This window comes from Osmerus eperlanus, chromosome 16 (genome assembly GCF_963692335.1).
Source record: "Osmerus eperlanus chromosome 16, fOsmEpe2.1, whole genome shotgun sequence".
In the NCBI taxonomy this organism is placed as follows: Eukaryota; Metazoa; Chordata; class Actinopteri; order Osmeriformes; family Osmeridae; genus Osmerus; species Osmerus eperlanus.
Window position 1 is genome coordinate 6192487 of NC_085033.1, and position 27951 is coordinate 6220437.

A 27951-nucleotide genomic window follows, 5' to 3' on the forward strand; every position below is an offset into this window, starting at 1 on the left:
TTAGTGTTACCTCATTACAAGTGTTTCATTGGTCACAACTGATTCCACTGTAAGAACATAAACAATAAAATCATATTTGACCACAATAAGAAAGCATAAAAGTCCTGAAGGTTAATGAGATTATGCATATGTCTTTTTCAGCAGATCCTTGAATGCCTGTTTCAATCAGACTGGTCTGTGACCAGGGTCAAGGGTTAGGGTTTGTGGGCCAGTGGGCCTCCCTGTGTTCTGTTTCTCCAATCCCCAATGTAGTCACCAATACTGGACTGCACTTCCATCATACAGGCCTTCCAGCAGTCTTATGCATAGAAGAAATTGTAACAGTGAATGTCATTTTAAGATGACACCGGAAGTTCGAAAAGCCAAGTTAGACGTCTCACTCACCCGTCATGTAGATGCCTTATTCAATTGTGACAATGGAAACCGCTATAATTGTTTACAATGGCAGTCTTATTAGGGTGCTTTTTACCTATAACGCCATCTGTAATTTGTGAGGGGGTGTATAAGAAGCAATCATCCCTTTCACCATAAACCTTCCATATTACAATTCTAGGATTGGTTACAATACATTTTATATTGTGATACAACATGGATGGTGGGCACATGTTCACATTGTGGACTAAGTCTATGTACATGCACAGATGTCAAAAGGAGTTTTACATAAAACTGGGTTCAGCACGTGTCTCAAGTAACATTTAGACACTGATTGGAGACAATGAATGTGCTGTCACACAACACATTTTGATAACACATCACTTGATTTGGTCATTAACAATACCATAAATAGTCCCAGGAAATTAAAGGAAATGAGCAATACTGTACTGAAGTATGACTGTAAGAGTGGTCACAGTAAATATTAGCGCAAGTGAGCATCAATGACAGTCAATCACTGGGATTTTTCCTTGACCGTAAACATTCAAACATAACATTCGCATAAATTCCTAAATGCTTTTACTTCCATTAGATGTTATCACACAGGCAGCATGCTAATGGAGGGAAACAAATGGGTCTAAAATGGACATGTAGTAGTGCTTTTCTTTCCCATAAATGGAGGGACAGAAGCCTGTTGTGAATCTACATGACCAATACTGTGGGAAATAACCTCATATCAATATTAAACAAACCTTCAATGTATGAAAACCTTTGACTTTTTATATTTTCACATCCCTTTAAGGGTTTATAATAAATGCAATATAACTAATTAACTTATCATGGCCATGAATGCCCTTCCTCCAGGAGTTCAAGAGATGATGATGACGACATAAAACAGTCCATCTAAAAGGGTATAACATTAGAACACCAACAAGATAGCCCTACTTCTGTAAGCAAGCAGGGTAATTACAGTAAGTACACTATGCACACTTGGTTATGTACAACATTATGTACGTGTTAAGTACATAGATATACACTTGACGTGTACATATACATGTAGAAAGACACTAACAGACATACATATATTTTTGCTAACATATAAACATACAGCGTACATCAAGAATTCTTAAGTGCGTGATTCCAATAGCTACTGCAAACCCAGTGTTGTGCATGCCGGGTTGCTATGGTAATACTGGTAGGCAGGATAACACAGCATTTTTACAAACAAGTCTTCATTACTATGAGGCTGGGTGGGATATGTCTTACATGTTACTTTGTTGTTATGTTTGTTTGGGTTTCCACAGCAGCTATTTACACAGACTCCCCTCACAGTCCGATGTGAAGCCAGGGGAGGGCAGGGCTTGTGCTAGTGGGAGGCGGTCTCACACCTTTCTCTCCGGATGTCAGTCAGACAGAATGTGCACAAAGGACATAGGAAAGGCCCCTTTCCTCTCGGGGTGTCCTTCTATGTGCCCGATCTAAAAAGAAAAAGAATAAAAAACAACAGTAGTAATAAACAATGTTGCCCATACTTAATATAATGAGTGCAATCAGTATTATTGGAAAAACTCATTAGCAAACTTTTAATTTACAGTTTGTAAACTTAAAGCCTGCACATTTGAAGTCTTTTCACATGACATTAAAGGTAAGGTAGGTAAGTTTTGCGAAACTAGCAATTTTGGTGTGAGTTTGAAAGTATCCAACCTAAAATGTCTCACCCCCTCCCTTCAAAGCCACTCCCCCAGACAACGAGCTGACTACCGACTGACTACTGCAATGATTACATGAGCAGTGTGCGCTCAAGTAGGTAGGTAGACAGGTCGGTAGACAGGCAAGAAGCCCGTTAAATCATTGCATTCGGTCCGAATGCCGTCCACTCATTAAGTTTGGTCTGAACGCAATGATTGATTGTGTTTATTACAATCCTGTGACAGCCACAGATATCGGATTTATTTTATTTTACTGTCAGAGAATTTGATTGCTATCAGGATGTGAAGTTTATTTCAGCAAATATGACAAAAAGTGCTTCTCAAAAACATTACCTACCCTACCTTTAAGTGAAAGCCTCTTACAGATAATTAGTTCTGACCACTTACCCACCACTCCTGGTCCTCCTCTCCTGTGACAATAATGACCTCTCCCTCAGCAAAGGTCAGTTCGTCCTCATTATCTGCCAGACAGTCATAGATGGTCTTCACCCGTTTTAATTTGCTCTTGCCCTGCAGGAAAACAAAGACTGACGGTAATACATGAAAACCCCCCACAAAAGACAACAACACGGCATTGTTTCTGAGTGCTAGGTACAACACAGGACAACTCAATTGTAGAACTGGAAAAATTGTCGTCTTACTGTATTAATCTTGCGAGGCAAAGGTACAGGCATCTCCATGGCCCCTGGTGGGCTCCCATTGGTCTCCTCACTGGCCTGTCTGGGAGATGGCTCCCCTTGTAGGCCAGACAATTGGCCATCCGCCACAGGCTTGGTACCTGCCCTGTCTGGAGGGGTGCGTTTCTCACTGACGGACGGTTTCGGGGGGATGTCACCCAGTTGTGGCTTGGGAGGAAGGTCTTTGAGTTGAGGCTTGGGAGGAAGGTCGGATATCTGTGGTTTAGGAGGGAGGTCGGACAGTTGCGGTTTGGGGGGCAAGTCAGAGATTTGGGGCTTGGGGGGGAGCTCGCTCAGCTGGGGTTTCTCGGACAGAGGCGCTCTCTGAGGGGTGTCCAGAGGGGTCAGTGGGGGTTTAGCTGTGGTGTCAGGAGGCTGGGGGGACTTCTGGGAAGACTCTGTCTTCTGGAAAACCTCTGGTGGCTGACTGGGCTTGTCCACAGAGGGGAGGTGGATAGTATCAATCTTACGTAGTGCCACTTGAACAAGGAGAGAGAGATGCAGGGGGAAATATGTTGGTAGACTACAGACAGGATTTGTAAACAAGATTTACATCCAAACTTCACAAAGATTATTTAACTTTTTTTTTCTTTTTTACAAATGCACTAGTATATTGAATTTGATTTATTAATCAAAAGATAGAAATAGATTAACCCTACCTTTCTGAGGTAGTTTGGGAAGAACCCTTGGACCAAGTGTTGATTTTGTGTTACTAGTGGTAGTGCTGAAAATAATAAATAAATACATTGTATGATGTCTGGGATTTTTTGGAGGTAAAACATATACTGTACATTTACATTTACAAACTGTTTAATTCAAACCATCATTTTAGATGTCCAATAGTACTCATTATATTTAGGCAATTCTGATATGAGCCGAAGGTTGCCCTTTGATTAAAACTGTAGTGATGGCTCTGTACCTTTGCTGCTGCTGAATTCCTTCAAACTTGTTAGCAGGTGAAGTCCTGTTTCCTGGTGGGGGAATGGACTCACTTCCTGTGTGGAAACAGTTGGATATTACACAGCTGCATGTGGCGTGTCACACATCAAGTTATATTGTTCAACACAGCTGATATAGCAGTTATACACTGTCTTTTAATCTGTAAATATGAAATGTGGCGTCTTAAAATTCACCTGTACAAACACTAATAAGATCAAAAAGTACATAAGCAACCAACCACACTGAGTCACAATCCCAAATAAGTGATCTCAGTATCAGTAATAAGTCTTATGTAGGAGCAATGACTACTTAGACTTCAGGCCTCATGACATGAGGTGATGTGTGAATGCTTTAAGAGGAAGTAAACCTAAAAAGTTGCAAAGCAGAACCACACATGGCCAGTGGACAGGCGGAAGAGCAGCTCTATTTCGGTACGCCTTTTTATTCAAGCTTTGCTTAAATCAGCCACACAGGAACCAGTGCATGCTGAACATTGTAACATGGATTATGCTGGATTCCTTGAAATCTGACACTATTTAATAGCAATACAACACTTTGAAACTCTCAGAAACGTTTTTAAAGTGAACCCATTCAGCTGACTAACTTATAACATTTTGAACGTGGTGAATCACTAAAGACACTTTCTCTAGTTATTTTAAGAATCTATTGTTACATGCACTACTGATGTTATTGCCGTGAATTTTCTCTTTCTGGTCCACAGTCCCACTCACCCCAAGCGACCCCACCTTTGCTCTGGGGGCCTTGCAGGACGGGGCTGGGGGGGTCGGAGTGCGTGCGCTTGTGGCCTGGGGGTGGGGGTGGGGGTCTCTTTTTGAGGGTGGAGCTACCTCCTCCGCCTGCAGACTGGGATCCCAGCGGCAGGGAGGTGGGAGGGCCACCTAGAAGAATGACACGTATTAAATGTGAAGGGACAAATCAGTAAGTAATCATGTAAGACAGAAGACAAATAAGTCTGTTTGTCCAGCAATTAAATTCTTCCTGACACACATACCAACCCAATAGTCAGCTAAAAACATTGCTGGTCTGACAGATGGGCCTTGAATTTCAAGTACATTTCAGACCTGCCAGTTGACAATGGAGGTGAAGAGGTGGGGTTGGACTCACTTCACTGTCTGTTCAACATGCAGAATCTGCTTTGGCCAGTGGCCAGGCTTGTTGAGTCATGCAGATTTTTTTGGTCAATAACATCTCAGCTTGTCTGAAGCAGATAAATCGTTTCAGCTTCAACATCCTCAAATTATTATAGATTTTTTGCTTTCCCCTCAATGCAAACTTGCAGTTTCTGAATATGAGGGAAACATGGGATAACTTGTGTAGGCTGCACAGACTGCACACTTAATGTAAACAATCTATGTATTTAGCTACGTGCTTTCATTTTGAGTTGGAGTTTACTGAACCAAGGCGTTGAGAAACATGGTGCTGGCGGGCAGCATTTGCATATGAAGGCAAAACAAGCATGTGAAGTGTGATCTGCTGAAGCAGTGTGAATGCCTTCTGTCTGACTGGTTCTTACCAAGGCCGTAGCCATGGAGTCAACATTGGGGGGGACAAATTACATTTTTATGATCATTTCGCACAGCGTGCGTGGTTGCCTGTCGTAGCGTAGCACATTAATATTTTTATATCAATATATTGGACATTTTGACCAGATTTGAATATTGGGGGGGATGTGTGCCCCCCAATATGTATTATGATTAGGCCTTGGTTCTTACCACTAGTTATAAATATTGAACAGAACGTTGGTTTGGTGTCTTTTGACACGGACAAGAACACAAAGCAATGTCTAAAAACAATAGATTACCAGTTTATTTTTTTATCTCCATCAATATTAATCTAAATGTTAAACACAAACCTAGACACATTAACTATGCAGCAACAGTAACTGACTAAGAGTTTGTCGTTTAAATGTCTCTGGATCAAAACCCTCAAACTCTGAACACTGTTACATTCCTAGGTAAGGCTTATATAAACAGTGCTGTAACCCTCTATGGCACCTTCCATTTACCCAAGGGCCCAAGGCTGGAAAAAGGTGCATCCCAGCTCGGCATTCAAACTTATCTGGCTAACCGCTGTAGATTTCACAAGTGTACCAGCTTGTGTGCTACTCTGGCTGCTATGCAGCGTTGTGAGTGCAGTCCTCTCTGTGTGTTAGTATGATCAGCTTCTCCAGCTTGACGGGGTTAACGCCCGACGAATTACTGCTTAATTGCTTACTTCGAAAAACAAAGAATGTGATCAAGTGTGTACATGTTTGTGTGATTTATTACTTTCAGTTTTAAATACAAAAGCAAACAGTAAAACCTCTTCAACTTGGGCTATCCAAATCCAGTGTATTCTGTTGTGTCTGTTACCTGTATCTCATTGTTCCAAAAATAGGAACCCTGTTCATTACAGAAAAAATGTAAGGTACAAAACTCCTCCAGGAACAGCCAGTCAAGGAGTCCTACCTTTCCCAGTGGTCCAGCCCCCCAGGGAAGCCCCAGAAGCATCGGGCCCAGGTGACGGAGGAGTGTCGGTGGAGGTGCTGTAGACGGGGTGGGCAAAGGCCCCGTAGGACATCCGCTGCTTGTCTCTGTGCGGAGCATAGCTCCCTGGGAGAGTGAGTTTATCTTGGGGGGAGACGCTGGACGAGTGGCAGAAGCTCTGGGGCCGTGGGGAGCGCTCCTTCTTCACGGGGCTGGGCTGAGGGTGGAGGTTGATTCATTCTAACATTATCCTCACGGGACTGGTTGTTAAGCTTACACTAGAGCTCAAGACCTGTGCTGAGATATTCCGTTTCATCTCCTCACGGAATAATTAGATGCAAGTTCTCACAGACACAATTACTGTCACACAAGAACAATTTTTATTTTATTTTTTTGGGGGGGGGGGGCATTGAGAACCTTGTCATCCAGGTCGTCGTCACTCTCGTCTATCTCCTCCAGACGCAGGCTCCACTCATATTCCACATGGACATGAGGGTTGAACTTCCCTGTTGCTGCCTCCACCAACTACGGATGGAGGGAAAGAGCACCAAAGGTAAGCAGGGTTACTCGGTTAGCAGGCTCAATTGTACAGACGCGGTTGGTGCTCTCGCCTGGTGGCTAAGGGCAAAGGCTACAGCGCTAAACTGGCACTTACTGGTTCCTCACACAGGGAGTTCCTCAACCTCCGGGCTATGTCCAGTGCTGTCTCTCTGCTCTGATTGGCTGAAAGAACAAAGTAATGAGATCACCATTAAAAGCAGTCTGCAATTTTGTAAGACATTATAATTTCCATGAGATTACCATAATAAGACTGCAACACAGTTAAGCCAACATACAGTAAATAAATAACAAAGTGGCAATAAAAAATTGCAAATATTCCAGAAGCAGACCTATGTCAATGTCCGGTTTTCCCCGCAGCAGTAATTTGAGGCACTCCTGTTTCTCATACAGGCAGCAGTAATGCAGTGCAGTGTTGCCACTCTCTGTCTGCCTGTCAAGGTTTCCACTAGATGGAGCAAGAGAGGCGAGACAGAGGAAATCAAATCCAGCAGGAAAAAAAATACAAATTTAAATAGAAATTCACAGATCCTGCACAGGGTTATGTTAGAGTTGGTGTTAGGCCTCTCTACCTGTTTTGCACGAGGAAGTCAACCAGATGCAGAGACGTCTGGTCTGCAGTCCTCACAGAGTAGTGAAGAGCCGTCTCTCCAGCCTCCTGTACAAACGACAGTTTTCGGTTTGTATTCATCATGCTAACTGCAGACGGTTAGCCCTGTGACATAAAGCCTTTCGTACAAGTCTGGCATACTGTTTGACAGTCTCTGAAACGGTCTTCCATTTGTCTGTTTAGGTTTGAGTGACAGGTCTTTTCACCTTGCCTGCCTCTGGCAGCGGCTCCATAAGCTCCGCCCCCTCTGCGTAGAGCTGAACCAGTGACAGCAGATCTCGGGAGCGCACAGCCTCGTACAGCTCTCCCTGCCTGCTGGTTGCTGTGACGCCGGTCCGGCGAGCAAACTTATGATCCATGTATTTGGCGTTGATATACTCCTTCCTCACTGTCCTGGGATAGGTAGTCACAAGTTTGTTGGCAACGGGGAAATATTGATTGGAACCTATGCATTACCGGCCTTTACCTTCATCTGTCAACCTGATTGTGTTCATACAATTGTGGAGTGTCCTATTTGGAGTTTTTGTCATTGGATAGAAACCCAATAGGACCTATAGGGTTCAAGAATATGACTACCAAGTGTTCTGTTCTAGCAATATGTATTTCTATAAGATCATTTTTAGTAATATCAAGCAAAAGAAAACTATAAGAACAAACAAATGTAGGTATACTGGCTAGCTCGACACAGTCAATGTTCAACCGTGTCAGACATCAGCAGCATAGCCTGTAGCTTCAGTGAATACGTGGGCACTCACATGTCACTAGATGGGGTTGGTTTTGGCGATGGAGATGGGAGGTTTCCCTCCATGATATAATTGAAACTGCTGTTGCCTATGTTCTTTGCCAGCTGGGGGGCAGGGGGGGGGGGTAAAGGGAGAAAGAGACTGACTTCAAGAACACATCTTTTAAAAAGTTAAATGTAATGGAAGTGATTGGTAACTTGAAAGGCATTAGAATATCTGTCTAAACCAATTAGGAAAGTGCAGAAAATATATTAAGTGTTGCATAACAATTAACAACTGTAAATAGCAGTTTATCACAATACCAGTCAGCCAAACAGTATGACAGCTATAAATCATAATTGTATTTGTATCATTGTTTTGGGATAAGCGAAAACATTAAAATACTAAAATCCCCAAAAAGTTTCTGTGTTACCAGGAGTTCGGAGGAGCCTAGCTTGTCCAGCTCCATTGACTGGATGCGGGAGATGTGGACCCCCATCTCCCTGTGGATCCCAGAGCACTCGATACACGTCAGTATACCCAGGTTTGTGGACAGCCACTTGGGGTCTGGGGAGAGAAACAGAAGAGAAATTAAACAGAAGTTCATTTTCTTGTACTCCACAGATTTTAATGATATTGTCACGTCTCATGCTGGAATCATCATGGAATCATGTGTGTTTTCCAAATTCTATCAAGGAAATTATAGTTTTGATTATAAAATATCAAAGTTGGTTTCCAGTTTTAACTTGCACATATCGAAGAAAAAAAAGTGAACCGCTGAAAGTTTCCTCAGAGATCTATCACACCCACTAAAAGTAAGTTAATTAAAGATCTATTACTATTTGGAGATGTGATTCATACGAAAAGGCTTGATTGCACTTCACTTAATCAGCAAAAAGAGGGAGCGTGATCCTTTCCAGATTAATAGTTTCATGCAACGTCCTTGAACAGTAAATTCAATCCATGGCGGAGTAATTAAACACCAAACTGTATTGGGTGACAACCGCAGCATTACACCATGTTAACGGTGTGAATTGAAAAAGAAAAACAAGTTACAGGCACAGATGAACACATTTCATTGGGCTTAATTCAATAAAATTAGTAAGCAAAGCATAGGTCAAACGAGAGAGAGGGAGCTAAGGGAGGAAAGATGGGTTGAGAGAGATGGAGAGGGAGGGGGTAGAACAAGGGGGGGTAGAACTGCGTCAATTTTTGCTGCATTCACAGAATACACAAGTAGTCAAGAGTGCAGGATTTGCCCAGATACCAAAATGGTGGGTGGAGTCTGGCTACAGGAAGTGTAACAGAGGAGGACTCAGGAAATAGAGAACAGCAACACAGCTGCATGGAACTGGCTCACTTAACGGATGACTTGAGCAACTAAAACAAAGTAAATTGAACTGAAATGACACATTTCATAATTTCTCTTTTCTTTCACACCAGAACACATATACACACACAAACACGACCCTATTTGCTGACACACATGTACTAGCTCATGCTTGTTCATCTATGCTGACACACACTGTGTGTATGATTGTATAGCTTACCTGCAGCGCCGCAGTCACAGCAGTGCTCATTCCCGGGCATCCGGAGTACATCCTCAATGATAGCTTTGGTCAGATCCTCCAGAGTGTCCTCTCCTGCTGAGCTCTGCCCCCCCTGGAACGCCATGTTCAGAGCCTCTTCCTTACTGTTGGTCAGCACCGAGATCCAGCTACATGCACACAAACACTTACACATTAGCACAAAGACACTGCTGGCAGAGATTTCAACAAGGTTGATGACACACACGTCACTCACACACACACACAGACACCTTTTTATTTACTGTTGAAAAAGATCTGTTGGTACAGTCACAGTACACAATACACCTACACTACCATGTAGTACAAGAATATTCAGTAAAGCATCTTACATGACAAACTCCTGTTCATCTTCAGCCTGGAAATGATATGTGCGATTATCTGCGTGAGGGAAAAGACACACCGTGAATACAGTAATATTACAATAATAAATTAACATAATATTATTCCAAACTCCTTGTACAAACGTGTCAACTGTAACACATTTGAGTTCAAGTTCCCACCCAAGTTCCCAACAGTCTGGTGTACTGTGTCCTGTTCTAAGCGAAGGTAAACTATCCACATGATAAAAAATGCACATGCACTATTTATTGACAAATACATTGTTTTAATAAACGTATTCATCAGTAAGCTACCTACATTTTAGCGGAGTTCAAAGTGAATTCAGAGGATCTGAAATTTGCCTCATTATTTTTCACTTCTATAGTGAAACAGCAATGAACCCTTTTAACCCTGTCATGTTCATGCAACAGTAAAATGGGCTTTATATGGTGGACTAGTAACCTACGGGAGATGAGGTCAAAGCACTTCTTATCCTCCCCACTTGGTTTGACCTGGCAGGTCAACAGGTTTAACCTTACTGGCTGTCTGTTGGACTGAAAGACAAAAGGGAAGATGAACAACAGCATTAAAAAGAAGCAATAGTATCACATACAGTAGTTCAAATAATTAATAAATGCACGTATTTCAGTGAGTAACCATGTTTGGTGTGAAAAACAGCTACAGTGCACTGTCTGCTACCACATAAACACCACAACAAACATCCAGTGTTGACTAGCCGAGTAGATTTTAGCACCAACCGAAAGACATGTAGTACAAACACGGGGACACACACAATGTTAGTTTCATAATGTTGACATTGTGTAGCTCACAAAGCCCACGCACGCACACATGCACGCACACCCCACCAGGGATGACAGGGACGTGGACAGAACATTAATGAAGCAGCCTCATTTGCACACGGCCCCCCTGCAGCGTGTGAACTGTGGGTTTGGTGGCAGGAGACACCAGCCTCAGCATTCACCCCTACCTAACCCACTGGAATATAATCAGAGGATCAGTCACAGCTCAGTTGAGATAGATACAGAGAGAGAGAGAAACTAAAACCGAGAGAGAGGAAGGGAAGAGAGGAAGTTATGATGTAATAGTGACCGTGGCATGGGAGATGGTGAGGATCCCACTCTTTACGGAACACTTCCTCCTCTGCCACACCTTCCGTAGCCTTGAAAATGGAGAACAGCTCATTTAGGCAGAATCCTTACATGGAAATAGCCAACCATGTTCATTTTATTCATGGTAATTCATTGAGTTAGAATTCAGTGGCACCAGCTATTCCACTCACCCGTCACTCTTTTTCATCAGATAGCCCTTTTTCTCACTCCCAAACTCTTTGTTTCCTTGGAGCTGGTGCATACTGTAGCCACTCTGCTTGCTCTGAGAGTCCTGCACAGAAACAGCCATGTAGGATAACACAACTTGTCAAATTATTGACAATGTCCATTTATGGATTTCAAATGTATGTAAACAGGGGAAAGGTACTGAAAGAATATTGGGCTACACATGACAAAGTTTGGAGTACCATGTAACTACATAGCAATACTTATAGTAAGGTAGTAGTACAGGTTATTACAAAAGTGTAAGAAGCACAGTATGGATGAAGGTAGTTGGATAAGTGGATATTGTAAAGAAGCAGTTGAAGATTGTTTTGCCAAAACAAGATCAACATTCACTTTCCCCTGGAAAGACCAACTTCCCTATACCAAGTTTCACTTGTGTAATAACTTGTACTGCAAAAGTCTGTGTAGTTCCATGGTAGTTAAACACTACAAAAATCAAGAAAAAATATATCATTCCGTTACAAAAATAGCAAAGGTCATGCAAATTCTTTTTTTTCCATCATTAACTACTATCCAAAAATGTTTTACAAAGACTCGACCGAACTTACTCTCCTAGACTGCAGTCAGAAAGGGCAATGAAAAGGAGAGAGAGGTGGTAGGTTAGGCACACATATAGGTTAGATCACAGACACAGTGACAGTTCAAACAGAGTGAGGAGTGCATGCTCTGAGATGAACACGGCCCTTTCTGATGGCAATCAAATAAGACAAGGGCGACAAGACGAGAGAACATTTAATTTGTGTTTTGTTTACAGAATCTTATGAAGAGAATGTAGAGGTGGACGTGCCATTCAAATATGCAGTTCAATCAAAAATAAATTACCCTATATATGACTGAATTATATATTGCTCAAATTGAATAATAATTACTTAAATGATCAATGGCAATTAATTGATCATAGATTAAGCAGGAAGCCCCTAATTAATAGTACAAAATATCCGCCTGCTGTAAGAAGCCCAACCAAAAGCTAAAGTAACGCTGGGTTCATATTTTACTGAACAGTTAGTGTATGACACAGGTCACTGGCTTCCAGCACAGTACTGGCCACTCTGACTACTATTACTAACAAAGTAACAAATGTCTTAAAGATTCATCAAGTCATGTCAGGTGTTTAGCTGTAACAGCTAAAATATGGGTGTTATAATAACATGAATGCTAACATTTGAGACGTTCTCTCAAGTCAGTTCTCAAGTTGCCATTTTCTCGTCTAAGAATTTAAAAATAAATATTAGAGATGCGAGCAGCATTGAGCTGATCAACGCAGGGGATGAACTCAGTGGGCACTGCTAGATTGAGCACACAATACCTTCCTTTTCCCTGGCCAGTGGTCATGTCTCGGTGCGATCACCAATGAAGTGAGCAAAATGAAACAAGAGATTTCTCACTAGAACTACTTATATCATAGAGGAGTATCCCATTTATCCCATTTTAGTTAAGTTCAGACTTTTGGAACTGATCCCAGATGTGCTTTGAAGCAACATTGTACAATAAGGAATTTCATCCTTCAGAACACCATCATGGACATCTTTGTGTTACATGAAACATGTGGCTTACCTCCTTTTGGTCAAGCTGTAAAGAGGATTTAATAAGGTCCCGGAGAGCAGTTAACTGCTTCTTCTCTTCATCCTGGGTTTGCTTTATCTGTTAAGACACAACATTACAACATCATTAGCAGAATCCCTAGTTAGTGGTGCTAATTAACCTCAAATGATACATTTGAAACACTGCTTGCAGAATTTTGTCAAAAGCCTTTTGTCACTACCCTTCATTCGAAGAGCAGTGCAGGAATAAAAAGTGGTGTTATAAGTAGTGAATAATGAAAGTCAAGCGTGTCACCTACATTGTACAGGTCAGCGGCAAGCTTCTCGATGTATTGCTTCAACTTGTCTGCAGTTGTCATGCCATCCTGGAAAAAGCTGTGAACATGGAGATTGCGATTTATAACTAACTGTTCAAGGATTAGATCATTAAATCATTTTTATTAAAAATATTTGTATGCTTGGTAAACTTGCTTTGACTAGCTCAATTCCCATGGCAGGGTTAACATTGTACCCATCAGTGCACTTACTTGCACTGTGCGTGGTAGTATTTTATGAGGTTCTGGAGCAGATCGACTCCCTTCTTGGTCTTGATCTCATTTACTTTAATCAGGTACTGTTGGGAGAAGGGTTATTCGAACAAGAAAAACATGACTAATCAGTTAGACATCTGCTATTGAGAGACAATCAAATAAGAGTAAACACATTTTTCATAATGTGTTTACAATAATGTGTCCAGCTTTTACAGAAATAACTCTAAAAAAACAACGGGGGGCCGTGTGATATTACAGGTTACAGTGAAAACAAGGAAGGTTTAAAGTATCCCCTTTCAGTCCGAATTTCAGTCAGAATGGCTAAAGACACAACTAAATCACGTGTGTAGCTGAACAGACAGACATTTACACCCACACTGACCTCACACATCTGTAATTGGAAAAGCCGGCGCTCCTTCTCCATTTCCTCAGCTATCTCGGCACCAGTAATCTCTGTCCGGATCATTCCATGCTGTTTTGCATGCTCTCTTTTCTCCTTCTCAATCTTGGTGCTGGGATGAGTCATTGAAAATATTATTATATTCCTTCCGGGTCTCGTTTATGTTATGTTAACATTTTGACATTCATTTAACAGACACTTTTCTCCAAAGCGACGTACAAAAAGTGCATAGAGTAAGTGCAGCTTATTTCATTGTAGCTACAATATGAAGTTTGAATACCCTACTGTGTATTCTACCGTCTAGAGCACATAGGCCTAATGATACTCAATGATCAGTCAGTACTGCAGGTGGTGCTTCATTACCAAAAGAAACATAAGGCTTAGGAAAAAGAAGCATTACACTTTGAATCACACAAACAAAAGCATGTAGAAATGTTGACTCACAACTTCGCTTCGTAGTCTTTCCATGCCTTGTCAAAAGGTTTCTTTATATCCTGGGGATGGCAAATAATTGCATTGAAGTTATTTCACATTGATCTTCTGATCCACCAACCAATTTCAACTCTATTTTACATGATATTCATAGCAGATTGTAAGACTTATTGAGAAAATATAAGTAATAGAAAAGAGTATTAAGCCAATGGAAAGGTTCTGGATTACTCATTCGATTCAATGCTGCTCGGTAGAAACCATAGCCCATTCTTTAATTCCAAGGCAGTAAAATGTAGAAGGTCACACTCAGACATCAAATAGGTCTTTAATCATAAACCTGAATTAATTGAGTGTTTTGAACTCGAATGTACTTGGCCACAACCCAGCAAACATGATAACAACTGTAGTGTGGATATCAGAAGGAGGAATGGTGGCAAATACAGCTTGATTTTATGAAGCAGGTGATAAACCTGCTGGTGTCTAGTGTTTTGCATTCAGACTGTACAAAAACGCAGTCTCCAGAGAGCACTCTCCAGTTTAACACCCAAAATGAGACAAAAAAGTGTCAGCTCAATTCATGGGCTTCCTCTGATCCTTGGACACAGGGAAATGGCAGCGTCGCAATAAAAACCCAAAACAAAGCAGTTTATTTCAGACTGTGACAGCCAGATGAAAGAAACTCAATGAGTAGTGCTTTCAAAAATTTACTATGTAGACTTTCAAGATGGTAATGAACAGTGGCACGGGGGCTATTTCTGTGCCAAGTGGCAGCACTTGGCAGGAAGGGAACAGGGCATAGTTTTTCTTACCCCCTTCACTCCTTTGAGGTCCCCTTTGAGAAGCGAGTCCAGGGTGAATATTAAGTTGTGGCTCAGGCTCTGAAGCTGGCGAGAAAAAGAGAAAGAAAGCTCATTTTAAAAATGAGTATATTTTGGGGGATTTTATTATCGCACCCTAGCATGTCCTCTGTATAAATGGACTTGGATACACAAGATGTGTTCTGTTTTCCTCTGGTCCATAGAGGCATCCAAGTATTGTAACAGCCTTATCACAAGGTTACAGGAACTTCCAGCCATCATTCCAATACCAGAATGAATAAACAAAACTAGCTGCTTGCCCATGTTCTATAGTTAAGCTGACATGTCTTAATCATATTTTAAGTAATTTTCCTCACCAGGTTCTTGAGCAGTGCTGACAGCTCCTTGACTAGACTTGAAAACTTGACGAAGGCTGTGCCCAGGTCTGGGTTGTCCCTGCCCAGGTCTGGGTTGTCCCTGCCCAGGAAGTTGCTGCCAAACTTGTCCAGTGCATGGCCATAGGTCTCCTCATTCTGAACATGATCTGTGTTGATAGAAGAAGAAAAACAAACCCTTTTAACGGAAAAGTTAAGCAAAATACAATATTTGCAGATATTTACACTTGATTTCAGAGACATTTTCAGAAACGATGTTTTAGACAATGCAATTTACGTACATCAACACAAACTTAAAAAACACACATTTACACAAGTACATGGATCTGCATTCTGCCATAATCCTCCGTAGCATGAGCATCAGGTGCAGTCTAAACTCTAAACTCAGTCTAAATCTCCCCCAGAGCCACTGGGTTGCCTGCCAACTTATTCAAGATTTGACCTTGAATGGGAGCTTTACAATGATTGGGGCAAAGACAATAGGTTTTTCTTTTGTTGTCTCAAAATGACAATGACCACCAGACTACTTGGTACAGCGGGGAACAACAAAGCTACTAACTCTGCTTAAGTTAAATGAATGGTTACTACATCCCCTTCCTTAGACAGGCTACAATATAAACAGCAATGCTTCGAAGGTCTTTATCTGAATTATTTCTTTACCTCGTGGGAAAGAGATGATGTGGCTGGCTAAACCATGACATCAAAGCAGGGATGTGTGCATCTATCCAGTGTGAACACAACGACAAATGATCCCAACTAAACACCCCTGGGAAAATCCGCTTCTTTGCTTGCTTCTAATCCCCAAACTGGGACATACTATCATCTCTGTATTCCAACCCGGAGGATGAAAGAGGCAATAAAGCTGTCTCGAATCAAATGAAAACTTGTTTTTCCCCCCATCAGGAAGGTTTTTCCTACACAAATTGTGCACAATACATGGTCACTACACATGTACCAGTGTGTTAGAGACCAAAAGAGAAGGGGACTGTGACAATAAATGTCTACTAAAGAGAAATAAATTAAAAATTAAATCTATTAAGCATACAGAATGCGTTCTTACATACTTAGTCAGTCCGACTGAAGGACAGAACTTTTAAAGTGACGGACGGCATCATCAGCAATGGCATTCACAAAATGTTGTTGATAACAATAATGTAAATGGACCATAACAATATTCTAAAAGGACTTGAGAACTTGTAATTGTCACAATAATTTTTACTGTAATTATTATTATTGTTGTAGTTTTAAAAGGCTGGAGGACAAACACTCAAGTAGGAGCTGGGTTCCACAACCTTTCTGCCCAAAACGTTCTCCTCTGATATTCCATTCTCATCTGGCATTGATTCTCTTATGTTTAATGGAACCATTCCTAGGCAGTGACAATAGGTCCCCTGTCTAGTAAAGAATGAGAAAATGAAAAGAAAAGGCCATCCATTAAGCTTTTGCATTCTGTTGAAATTTAGGATTTTACCTCGTCAAAAAATATGAATCCCAAAGTGGCCATACAACGCTGATTTTTGCAAACACCGAGAACAAGATTGACAGCAAAATTATGGCTTGAGTCCACATGAAATGCACTGCACCTTGACCAGAGTTGTATATGGCTTTGACAGACTTCTTCACCTTCTGAAGCGCTGTTCGATCTTGATCCAAAGCCTGTGAACACAATAGGATAACATTCTTACCTTGAACAGTGGTTCTATATTCTTGATTTTAACATTCTTAACCAATCACAATTCTTCCACTGGTGTTGAAGAGCTATATGGCTAGGGGTGTCATAGGTATGTTGAATGGCTACATTCGTTTAAGAAAAATAATAATATTACTAAATCATCATTATCATCATCATCTGGAACAGATTATGGAAATGTAATGGAACAAGGGAGGATCTGTAGGATTTTTTTGATAACATATTTAAATTGTTAAGCTAAATGATACTGTAGATCAAGTCAATGCATGTTACATTTACATTACATTACATTTAGTAGATGCTCTTATCCAGAGCGACTTACAGTAAGTACAGGGACATTCCCCCGAGGCAAGCAGGGTGAAGTGCCTTGCCCAAGGACACAACGTCAGTTGGCATGACCGGGAATCGAACTGGCAACCTTCGGATTACTAGCCCGATTCCCTCACCGCTCAGCCACCTGACTCCCAGGTGTTACTGCATGTTACTGTAGGAGCCCACTGTTGTGTGCCTACTCTAAAAGTTGAAAGCTGAATTATTTCTCGAAGGACCTGGCCTAAGCAAGAAACACAATGGCAGCTTCACTTAGTGTATTTATGTTACTGATCCCTCAAGCATCCCTCAAGCACATTAAGCAGTTGTACATAACATAGCATCCATTACTGTCATCGTCCTCTAAAACACATTTAGGGGACACATGGCTATGCAGGAGGATCAATACATCATTACAAGTCTTACAGGTACAGTCCTGCAGTTTCCCAGCAAAATGGTAAGGGACACAAAGTCGATAGCAGACGTTAAGCCTACTGCAGCACTACGCAAGGGCACGGCAGTGGCCCTGTAATTGCAACTTTGAAGAAACAGCTTTAAGAATTGTGCTGATGAATTACTTCCAACATTACTGATGGCTTGCTATATTGTCACTGTTGAGCTAGGTAGCATAGATAATCACTTAAACAAAAACAATACAAATAATGTTTTTATGTTTTTACCATATTAAAAGTACTTAAACGTTGTACATTAAACTAACCTAAGCCTAACAATACAATATAGCTCTTTGTAAAAGGCTAAATGGAACTCAATTTAAATGACAGCGGCTTGATAGGAGTGGCAGATGTATATATACTCATTGTAATCTTGGCAACAAGGGCTTCGCTTAGACTCTGTCTAGTAAACCCAGATGGCCTGTACAATAGTGTGATCCAAAAAACAAAGATACTAGAGCTTGTTCGAGCTCTATTTCCACTAAGATGTTTTTCTTTCTTCACATAAAAAATAATATGCAAAAGAAAGTTCAACAAGTTCACAGACGTGGAAAATGTGGGTAACTGGCAAGATCGACAGGATTACTTTGACTGTAACCAATGTCATTTAAATTCGACTAATTTGCATATATCAACAATTTGTGTGAAAAGCTAATGAACCCTGCTGCGAATAGTGGGGCTCATGTGGTATTGAAGCCAGTACAAATCATTTCTCTTCGGTTAAACACCTGAACCTCTCCACCAAATCTTATTTGCCATAAAGGAGATATTGATTGGAGTTGTTGATTTGTGTAAATCTAGGATAGGGTTAGCTCATTCTAACTGAAAACTACATTTTACAGAATGTGTTGAGTTGGTTTGTTGTCTACTGCACTTCAAACTGTAGGCTGTGTACTCACCTTCACTGTCAGGTTAGGATTCAAACAGTTTACTCTAATGTGTTGTAATCCAGTGTGTCTATGATGTAGTTTACTGAATTTGGTTTACATTACAATTACATGATACCCCAAGGAATAAGGCTGACCAAACCTGTAGTACCCAAAAAGTGGTATATGTCAGTTGATGTGCCAAATCATAACCCTAACCCCCCAAAATAGGGAATCATTTAGAATCATGTACAGGAAAACATACATTATTAACTGGATTATCAATTGCTGGTGTGCATGTACAGGATCAGTGGCATCTGGATGAGCTGCCACTGAAACTCACAGGTTAGAGAGAGGTATAGATACGCTGAGCAAAGTGGGCCAGACCAAAGCTGGTGCCCATAGGGAGTACTGCCTCTCTGTTCAGGTCCTCTAGACTATTCTAGTCCCTTCCAGTGCCAGCCAGATGAGGAAATGCCAAGACGAGCAGAGGGCAGAAGAGGTACGGTATCTGAATCCTCACTCCTTTGCCCTTTTTGTACTTGACTTTCAAGCCTCCTTTACACACAGTTTGGTATATTGAACTGGGTATTACAAAAAATCTGAAATAGCTCTGTCTTCAGACAGGATAGATTTTAATGTCAAACATATTAATAACCTAACACTATATAGCACCATCAACAAACTGGCACTGAAACAAATCAAACTACCCCATTTTATGCCCTTCACAAACACGTTAAGAGCACCCAAAAATACATCTGCTGACTTGTGCCCTAGAACTACCAGCTGCCTTCACAGAATCAGAGTAAACACAGTTAAGTGGACAGAGCTATGGGGCACAGACACTAAACAAACACACTCCCTCTCTCTTTTTCTCTCTCTCTTTCCACCTTTCAAACACTATCTCAGAGACCATATCACAAAAGCTTTCCCAATCCTCTACCATCAGCTTACTTGAGATTCTTTAATAATATCCTTTTCATCATTATTTTTTCCACAGCTCAGCCATTGAGCTCTGAGCCTACAAACAAAGGCATCAGTCATAGTTCAATTCCAGTTTTAAATCTGATCAAATATTAATCTCACTGATCAAGGAAAATATGGACGGAGTGGCGATGCTGTAGGAAGAGAAAAATTGGAAAATGAAAGACAAATGGAAAATGAAAAAGCATCAGGTTCCACAATTAAGGGAGGGGGATGGGATGCAAACGCCACGTTAAACAGCGACAGACGTGTTTCTTCTCTTGCGCTGCCAGCGGCATCCATTTCCATAGCAACCCAACCCAAAGGATGTAGGTCGTTGTGAGGCGCGCATGTGGTCTGACCTATAGAGGGATGACGACCAGTCATCTAGGAGTCAGAATAATATCCTTCTCATGACGAATAGTGTTTAGACTAATTAAGGGACTGAGGCTTTTTCTGTATTTCAACATGATGTTTGCCCCTTTTTTCCTAAATGTATTTGACAAAATACTACAAATGGTTGAGAAAAGCTGAACCCATATTGTACAGTACAAATGACCTAAAGAGATCCAAAACCTAACAAGAAAAGGTTAAACAGATGAATGCACATACTGTACACACACAGATTAACAGTGAGGTCATTACAGCAATGCGTGCCAAACTTAACTGCCAACATCTTGTCTGTCTCCTGCCAAGACAGGTCAAGTTCACAGCACAGGACTGGGTCAGCACTTAGCAGAGAACTGCATTGTTGGAAGTGTCCTTCACAGGCCTTTCATATTTACCAAGGCCAAAGAAACTCAGCATGTACCATGTACTGTATCTCTACTGCACGTTTGGCTCACAAATAGCTCCTCATGTGACTCCTAACACACAAAGCCACACAGATACTGCTCACTCTCACACACACTAAAAGATACACAAAGTGTGAAGACATTTCATTTTGACATTAATTGGGCCGTTTTATAAAACCATGCTCACTTGATGTTCATTCTCTCTTCGTGCCTATCATGGCCACTTTCTCTCTCTTTGTAGCATCAATGCATTTGCTCTTCCTCCCTTTTTCTGTTATCCTTTCCCACTCGTTACAACTAAGTGTTTTAAAAATGTTCCGGGGGAAACCATGCTAACTGTGTTTATGTCTTCATTCACAGGTATCCCTATGGATACAGACTCCCAAGCACTGCTGAGTCATCCAACGAACAACCTGGAAGTCACGTTGACGATGCCAGCAGATTTCCAAGCTGAGGAGAAAAACTCACTGCATCCTTGATGTTTGAAATTGTGGACACATGTATTCATAGCACTCAAACACATTAGCTCTTCTGCATTTGCTGTATACAAAACAAATCAGTCCACATTTGATGCTGAGAAAGATCAAACAAACATCTATAGTACTTAAACAAAATGGAAAATGCAGCACCATGGTTGTTTCCCTGGGTCAAAGGTTGTTGAAGGTTAGTGCTTTCTGAAAATGTAAACTGTTCAAGTTTGACTTGAGCTGCTCATATAAAAAGGTACAAGTCTGCCTTGTGTACACTGAAGAACTCACCCTGTGAGAGCTAGGAAACTCCTATATTTCCTTAGGAGAAACATTTAGCCAAATGCATGTCTTTTGCGATTACCATCACACTGTGTAAGATGGGGCTTTTGGAAAGTGTAGCATCAACACCTCAGCAGTGGTGAAGACACTCACTAGATAGATGACAAGAGCAACTGCCTGGTGAGTTTTGTATCCTGCACCTATCTCACTGAGAATTATTACTAGGAAAGCTACTGGGGATCTCGCTAAAAGGAGATCCATTGGCATGCTAGCCTATTAGTTTTATTATGTATTTAGTTTTTATTGCACAGATTAATATTTTTGTGTTTCGTTTTAAATCTTCATATTGGTAGAATAATATTGTTTAGCTATTTTGTTCTTGTTTTCACCATCCATTAAAATTTGAGCAATACATTTGAAGCACCAAAAATACATCTTAATATTTACCTGACACTTTTGAGTAGCATTTGGTGACCTCACCCAAGACAGGGGACTCGGGCTTGTGTAGCTCAGCCTCAGAGGCATTGTCTGGAACAGTCCCTGTCTCCCAGACACGGTCACTGTCCCTCAGACACAGTCACTGTCCCCCAGACACAACCACATCAGACCAGTCAACCACAATGACACAGCTGAGCCCAACTAAGTCAAACAATTTCACATAGACACAATAAAGACAAAATCCAAAAGATGTGCCTTTCATGTAAAGAAGCCTCTGCTGTTTAGTTGAACAAAACCATCTAGTACATTCTTGTTTGTGATTAGTTTTACGTGTCTTTTTATTGTTGCTTGTCTAAATAATTAAATTAGTTTGAGCTCCATCTAACTGGTGATATTTAAGAGTTCTAGAAATCTCACAAATTACAAACGACAACTTGAAATAAGTCGTTATTTTTAAGTACTTGTTTGTTTAATGTTTGGCTGCAAGTGAGACAATAAAGAAGACCATGACCTGGATCCGGACTAGCTGATAATGGATGAGCATGTGCCAAATACAAATCTAATGTATCAGCCTACCACCTTAGCCATCCTTCTGTAGGAATGAACCCCTAACGGGAACTGGGGACAAGGTCTTTAGGTTGTTAATCTGTGTCTGTGTCCCTAAAATACCTTCAAAGAGCAGGGTCTCTGCCTGGAGTTCTCTCAGTCTGGCTGTTCCTTCTCTCTCTCTCTCTCTCTCTCTCTCTCTCTCTCTCTCCCTCAAGGGCGTTATCACTCTTGGTAAAAGCATTCTCTGTCTCTATCTGTCATTCTCTCTGTTCTTAATCTTCTCTCTCACTGAGTCTCACAGTGACTCAAGTTACCCCCAAAGCCAAATTGTGAACAACCCAAACCAGTTATTGTCAATAGACAACACATTATTTCACATTATTATCACTGCATTCATGAAAGAAAAAAAACAGACAGCTGTATATAAGGTCACAAGCTTTTTAATGGACACAGATTGCAACACAGATGTCTATACCAGACTGCCTACAACTATCTAATGTACTGTAACAGCCAACACTTCTGATCTAATTTGATCCAAATTTTGGGATTAGACAGATGGCATTCAATGGTTTGACAAAAATGAAAAATTGTGCATTTATAAAAAACAATGTGATGCAATTTTTCATATATGAAAAACAGTAACTAGGTTTCAATCAAATTATATCACAGTTAAATGGGGTATTTGATCAACGTGATTTGCAAATTATTGCCAGTAACAGATTAAGGCTAAAGTACCATTGTACCATCATACTTTGATAACTAGTCTAAATGTTCAGGTCGATGGCATGGGCAGGCATCTCTGGCAGTCTTTCTGGCCTGATAGTCTGTTCACTGCCACAGCCCAAAATAAATAAATGTGGAATTGCGCCAGCAAAACCATTATCCATTTTAACCCTTGTGTTATCTTCGGGTCATTCTGACCCATCAGTCATTGTGACCCACCGTCGTATTGCGACAAATTTACCTCATAAAAAAACAAAGTGAAGCATTTTCTTTTAACTGTCGGGCTGTGTCAGACCCCCCACATTGAAATGGTTAAAAGAAAATTATTTTTATTTGTTTTTGTATTGGGTAAAATTGGGTAAACACAACGATGGTTCGTTATGAACCTTTGGGTCATCTGAACTACCTGAACAAGGACAACTCCATCCTACATACACAAGCTGGGGTCACTCTCCTACTGTTAAAGTACACCTGAAAAACAATGACATTCAATACTAATGAATCATACCTGTATATTTGACCAAAAGAGGACAAATGCAGAATAAGATTCCTAGATGATATGGGTGGCAGAGGTAACCAAGATTTCCATGAAGCAAATGTGGATTGTTAGTACAGACAAGCTATAAATGTAAGGCTCTTTGGAAAGCTTTCCTTCTCTCAATCCAAGTCAGCACAATGAAATATAACTCCTGATTAATTAATCAGTGCATTTTGTGATTTGTGGTTTGGAGCTAAGATGCTAGTTAAAATGATCTTCAATCACAGAAGGTTGGGCTGAGAAGCAAGTCAAATTCACCACAGAAATGTAACTGTGAAAGCTATAGCAGTGAGCTTGCACTCCATCCAGGATATCTGTGCAAAGGTGTATCGTATGCCTGAAGGCAAACATAATCTCTGGGCGCTCAGTATGTTTGGGAGGGATGTAATGTAATGTGGCTGTGTTTGGCAGTGCAAGACCTATAATGCTTCTGTTTGCCAATGCAAACGGATACAGCTAGAAGAGGAACCACCGGATATACTGTAACATCAAAGTCTTGCTTGCTCATGCAAGTAAACACATGCACACATACATGTGCACATGGGAAGGAACAATGAATTGATCAATTAGCAGCCACTGGAAAGCAGAACCTGACACTGTGGATGACTCATTCCTGTGGCTGAGTGCTCCAGCCAGCCTGGCATCACTGGAGACATCATTAACTCAAATCACAGGCTGCTTTCACTTTTAGAGCTGCGCTCCCTCTCGCCCAGCCTGCTCCCTTTTAGAAACAATCCCTGTCAAGAGCTTGACACGACGTGCTCATTCAGAATTGCATTCAGTGCTACCTGCCTGTCTACATGTACCGCTACCATGGTTATTCTTGATGCACTGGATCAAACATATTTGACTATACACACGCTGCCCATTATTCGCACCTATCAACAATAGCCCACGCAGTAAGTCTCTGAACAAGCATTCACAGATACAATAGCTACTACTACCAACCACAAGCGTTTCTAGCATACTCACAGATCGAATGCATTAAATTGATTCATTATTATTTACCCAGACACAGTGTACAGCATTAAAATAACCATGGCACAGATGCAGTTCCTCCCTAGGCTATGGAGGTAGCTCCCCTTCTGTGCCGCTTCCTGGATCCCTATCATGGCAGATATCTAGCAGGCCAGGTAAGAGCAGAACAATTGCCTCTAAAAGTAGGTTAATCCCTCGCTCGATCCCTCCATAATACCGTAGCTCCAAAGGGATGAAAACCACTCCACAGTTGCACAACTGCGCTATGGCCGGGCATCTATATTTAGCCCCACCACAAATCTCCACTCCTCAGAGGATAAGATGACTTTACATGTTAGCTTCTGAAAAGGTAGCTTGTCAAAAGATATATAAATAATTGTGCTTTATGTTAAGTGTTTGGTTACCTTGACATCCTTATTCTTGAATAGAACCTAATTGATACAACTTTACTAAGCAAGACGCACAAACCGAATGATGAGGTAGTCAGGCACTGATGTAAAAAACAAAAAACAAAAAAGCAATGTCCTTGAGACATATGTAACCGTTCTCAGTGCTATGGTGTTGCCACTCCTGTTACAATATCAGTACTAAATGACTTACAAAACAAAGATGCAGTACTGTGCGTGCAGGGGGAACTAAAAGTTACACTTTGGATAGCACAGCGGCACAGATGATTCATCCCTTCTTCATGTGCTACAGCACAACTAGATGCATGTATGCGGCTCTGTCGTAGTTTAATACAAAACCATGTGGGTAGTAAGCAATAGGCTTACATATTTGATAATTATGTGTGTCTTTATATCCCTTTCCTACCGACATAAGACGGGGGGACCAACTGTTGTGAATGGATCCACCTGTCAAGACGCTGAATTAACCTTTGACTGAAACAGCTTGGCTTCTAAACGTAAAATTCATGGCACTCGGGTCTTTTGCTGTGCATTATGCACTAACCAGAGCCACTTAATGGATTATTACCAGTCAAATCTCAGAGATTTTCCTAGAGGGCTACGTCACTGGAAGTGACGTTCATTAATGAATATAACGGGTAGACAACTGGGTTATTGCAACCAGGTGGTCTTTCGTGACATTCCTGTGCTTTTGCCGCCATATACTAATTAGCTGACTGGTTATTCAGCATGGTGATAGTTGGTCACAGGTTTGTGATGTTGGCCTCATAAAATGATGTTATATTGATGTTCATAGCATTCCAACAAACCTTACTACATGGGCTATTGAACTAAGCACCAGATCATATTAAAATATTGTTTACGTGCTTACGAATGTTGAAATATATACCTTCCATTTTATGTCTGCCCAAGAACAGGTGTGACCAATCATCAGTATTTTCAAGCCTTCCACAGGTAGTAATATTCATCTGACTTAAGCAATACGGTGGTTTAGAGGTTCCCCAAATTCATCACAATTTGTCAGTGTGCTAATCTTTACACAATAAAGGGAATCTTTAAAGATAAAGTTTTAACTTGATAAATTAAACTGTAAATCATTGTATTTAAACTTTTCTCCCTGATGAATCATGGGCATTTCATGCCTCACTGCACAAAATGCAAACAGTTATGCGGATTTCTCCATCATATGACGTAAAAATGTATGACACATGCTGTCAAGCTAATGTTATATTTCATTATCAAAACAAGCGCGTTATAATTAAGCATGTTACATCGGCCTCCTAGAACAATGGACTGAGCTTATCACTGACCTCTTCCGCATGCCGACACTCATCCCTGCGGAAAATATGTGGGCTTTCATATTGCATACACTAGGATATAACTGGGAGAGTAGAACTGGGTTGCCCGTTACATTGTCGTCTGCAGAATGTTATGGTGCGACTGCGTTTAAACAGGGATTTGTCTCATTTATCAGGCCTATGTTGACAACGTTCCATGGTGCTTTACATGCACAGGCAACACCGATTGTGCAGTATACATCTAACCGGCTAACAAGCGATTTTCAAATTGGCCTTACCTCTTCCAAGACGTTAACCGTGTTCCGACAGCTCTGCAGCCGGGTGGTAAAGCTGGAGGTCGTTGGCGAATTGTAGTCTTCTGTGGTTTCCGAGAGAAACTCGGACACCGAGATTTGGTCTGGCATCCTTCAACCAAGAAGTCGCCACGACCGAAAAAAGGGATGAGGAAAAATTCAGAGCCTAGACCATGAATATGAAATTAACAGTTGAAGGGTAGGCTCTTACCCTTGGATATTTGATGAAATACGACGTGGAATTAAAATGTTATTGATATTGAAAAATATGTAAAAATGTCCAAAGCCAAATTCAACCAAATACCACCTCTGCCCAATCCGTTTTAATACCGCGCTTTTAGCTATAAAAACAAAGATTCTGTTGTCTTCCCACTCCACCAAAACGAATTGTGCGTTCGGATGACAAATATCCACATTGCGTTTTCCAACTTTGATATGATGTGTTGGTTGGAAAATATAAAGCACTAGCGCAAGGAAATTCCGTTAATGATATTATTTTAAGGGCTCGGGTGACCGCTTATATTTACTCTTCGCTTCCCTTTCTTTTCCCTTAATTTTCTTTCGCACTGAGTAGACCTATCTGCTTTCTGACACTAGCGCACGCACGCACGCATACTTTCCTCCTCCCCGCGTTCAATGACGGCAATAAACAAGGAAGCGGTTTGCGCATGCTTCCGCCACCAAAGATGGGATAAAATAATGATAAACCGTTTCATAAAATGTAGCCTACACCAATTTCCATTGTATTAGTAATAGCCTCAGAGATTAGGATCACTTATAGGTCTGCATGTTAAAATAAATGATCGACAACTATTTTCTATGCAAATTGAAAAGGCTAGGGTATCAACTCTATAGGCTAGATTTATCTAATCGCATTCCATTTATCAATTTCAAATACATACATTGAATTTCAGCAGAGAAACAGTGTAAAAACCTCCCCAAGATTTCCTGTTAATAAAACTTAAGGACCCCTTTTGATCTGTAATGTCTTATGTTTGGTAGGCTAAATCACGCTGCAATAGCGTGGCCTGGAGGTGATCATTTGTAGCACATGCCAATTTATAAAATGTATTTTGTTAGCCACAGGTAATGTGAGGCGACTGATTTCCGCAAATGGCTTTAAGACAGTGGATCAATAGGCTATGACTTAATTGTAAGAACAAGAAACAACGTAGCTCAACTGTTGCGCAAAAGATTTTTCGCTTACAGGCATATTATGGGAATCAGTTTCATACAGTAAACTTACCGGTTCCATGATAGTGAGTCACGAGACGAAACACTGGATAAGCGGGAGGATGAGGCCCTCATGTCTACACCAATATAGGTCTCTGGACCAGACGGAGAAATGACAAGACAGACTAACATTAGGCCTAACTATGACTTTTGTGATGCATTAACATGTTCGTTGTGTAAAATGTGCATTGCCTGAATACGTTCCAATACAAAAGAACAATCATTTTGTTATAGCGCTAAT

General features: G+C 41.0%; 1 protein-coding gene across 6 annotated transcripts; it reads right to left on the reverse strand.

The window, feature by feature from the left end:
* Window positions 1-895: 895 nt before the first annotated feature.
* asap1a (ArfGAP with SH3 domain, ankyrin repeat and PH domain 1a) lies at window positions 896-27800 on the reverse strand. Of its 6 annotated transcripts, none has more exons than XM_062481649.1 (29): window positions 27724-27800; window positions 26463-26589; window positions 17014-17086; window positions 15413-15579; window positions 15048-15122; window positions 14251-14300; window positions 13789-13918; window positions 13404-13489; window positions 13176-13251; window positions 12890-12976; window positions 11281-11381; window positions 11091-11160; window positions 10447-10534; window positions 9992-10040; window positions 9624-9790; window positions 8507-8640; window positions 8107-8198; window positions 7558-7744; window positions 7314-7399; window positions 7074-7189; window positions 6839-6906; window positions 6601-6708; window positions 6166-6400; window positions 4444-4596; window positions 3678-3753; window positions 3418-3482; window positions 2723-3237; window positions 2469-2591; window positions 896-1850 (listed from the first exon to the last, which is right to left on the reverse strand). In XM_062481649.1, the coding sequence occupies exons 1-29, from the start codon at window positions 27783-27785 to the stop codon at window positions 1776-1778; spliced, it is 3441 nt and encodes a 1146-aa protein (XP_062337633.1). In that variant the 5' UTR covers window positions 27786-27800; the 3' UTR covers window positions 896-1775. The 6 variants fall into 6 exon arrangements, with proteins under 6 accessions (XP_062337633.1, XP_062337631.1, XP_062337632.1 ...); XM_062481647.1 differs by having other exon boundaries at window positions 4429-4596; XM_062481648.1 differs by having other exon boundaries at window positions 11281-11372; window positions 12872-12976.
* Between the last annotated feature and the right edge of the window lie 151 nt (window positions 27801-27951).

Excerpts from the sequence above, each read along its gene's own strand:
- asap1a (XM_062481646.1), bottom strand. The coding sequence starts at position 27,785 with ATGAGGGCCTCATCCTCCCGCTTATCCAGTGTTTCGTCTCGTGACTCA. Across the intron at positions 6,907-7,073 it reads AAAACCGGACATTGACATAG|CCAATCAGAGCAGAGAGACA; the intron begins GTCTGCTTCTGG and ends TTGTTCTTTCAG. Across the intron at positions 6,709-6,838 it reads ACTCCCTGTGTGAGGAACCA|TTGGTGGAGGCAGCAACAGG; the intron begins GTAAGTGCCAGT and ends CTCCATCCGTAG.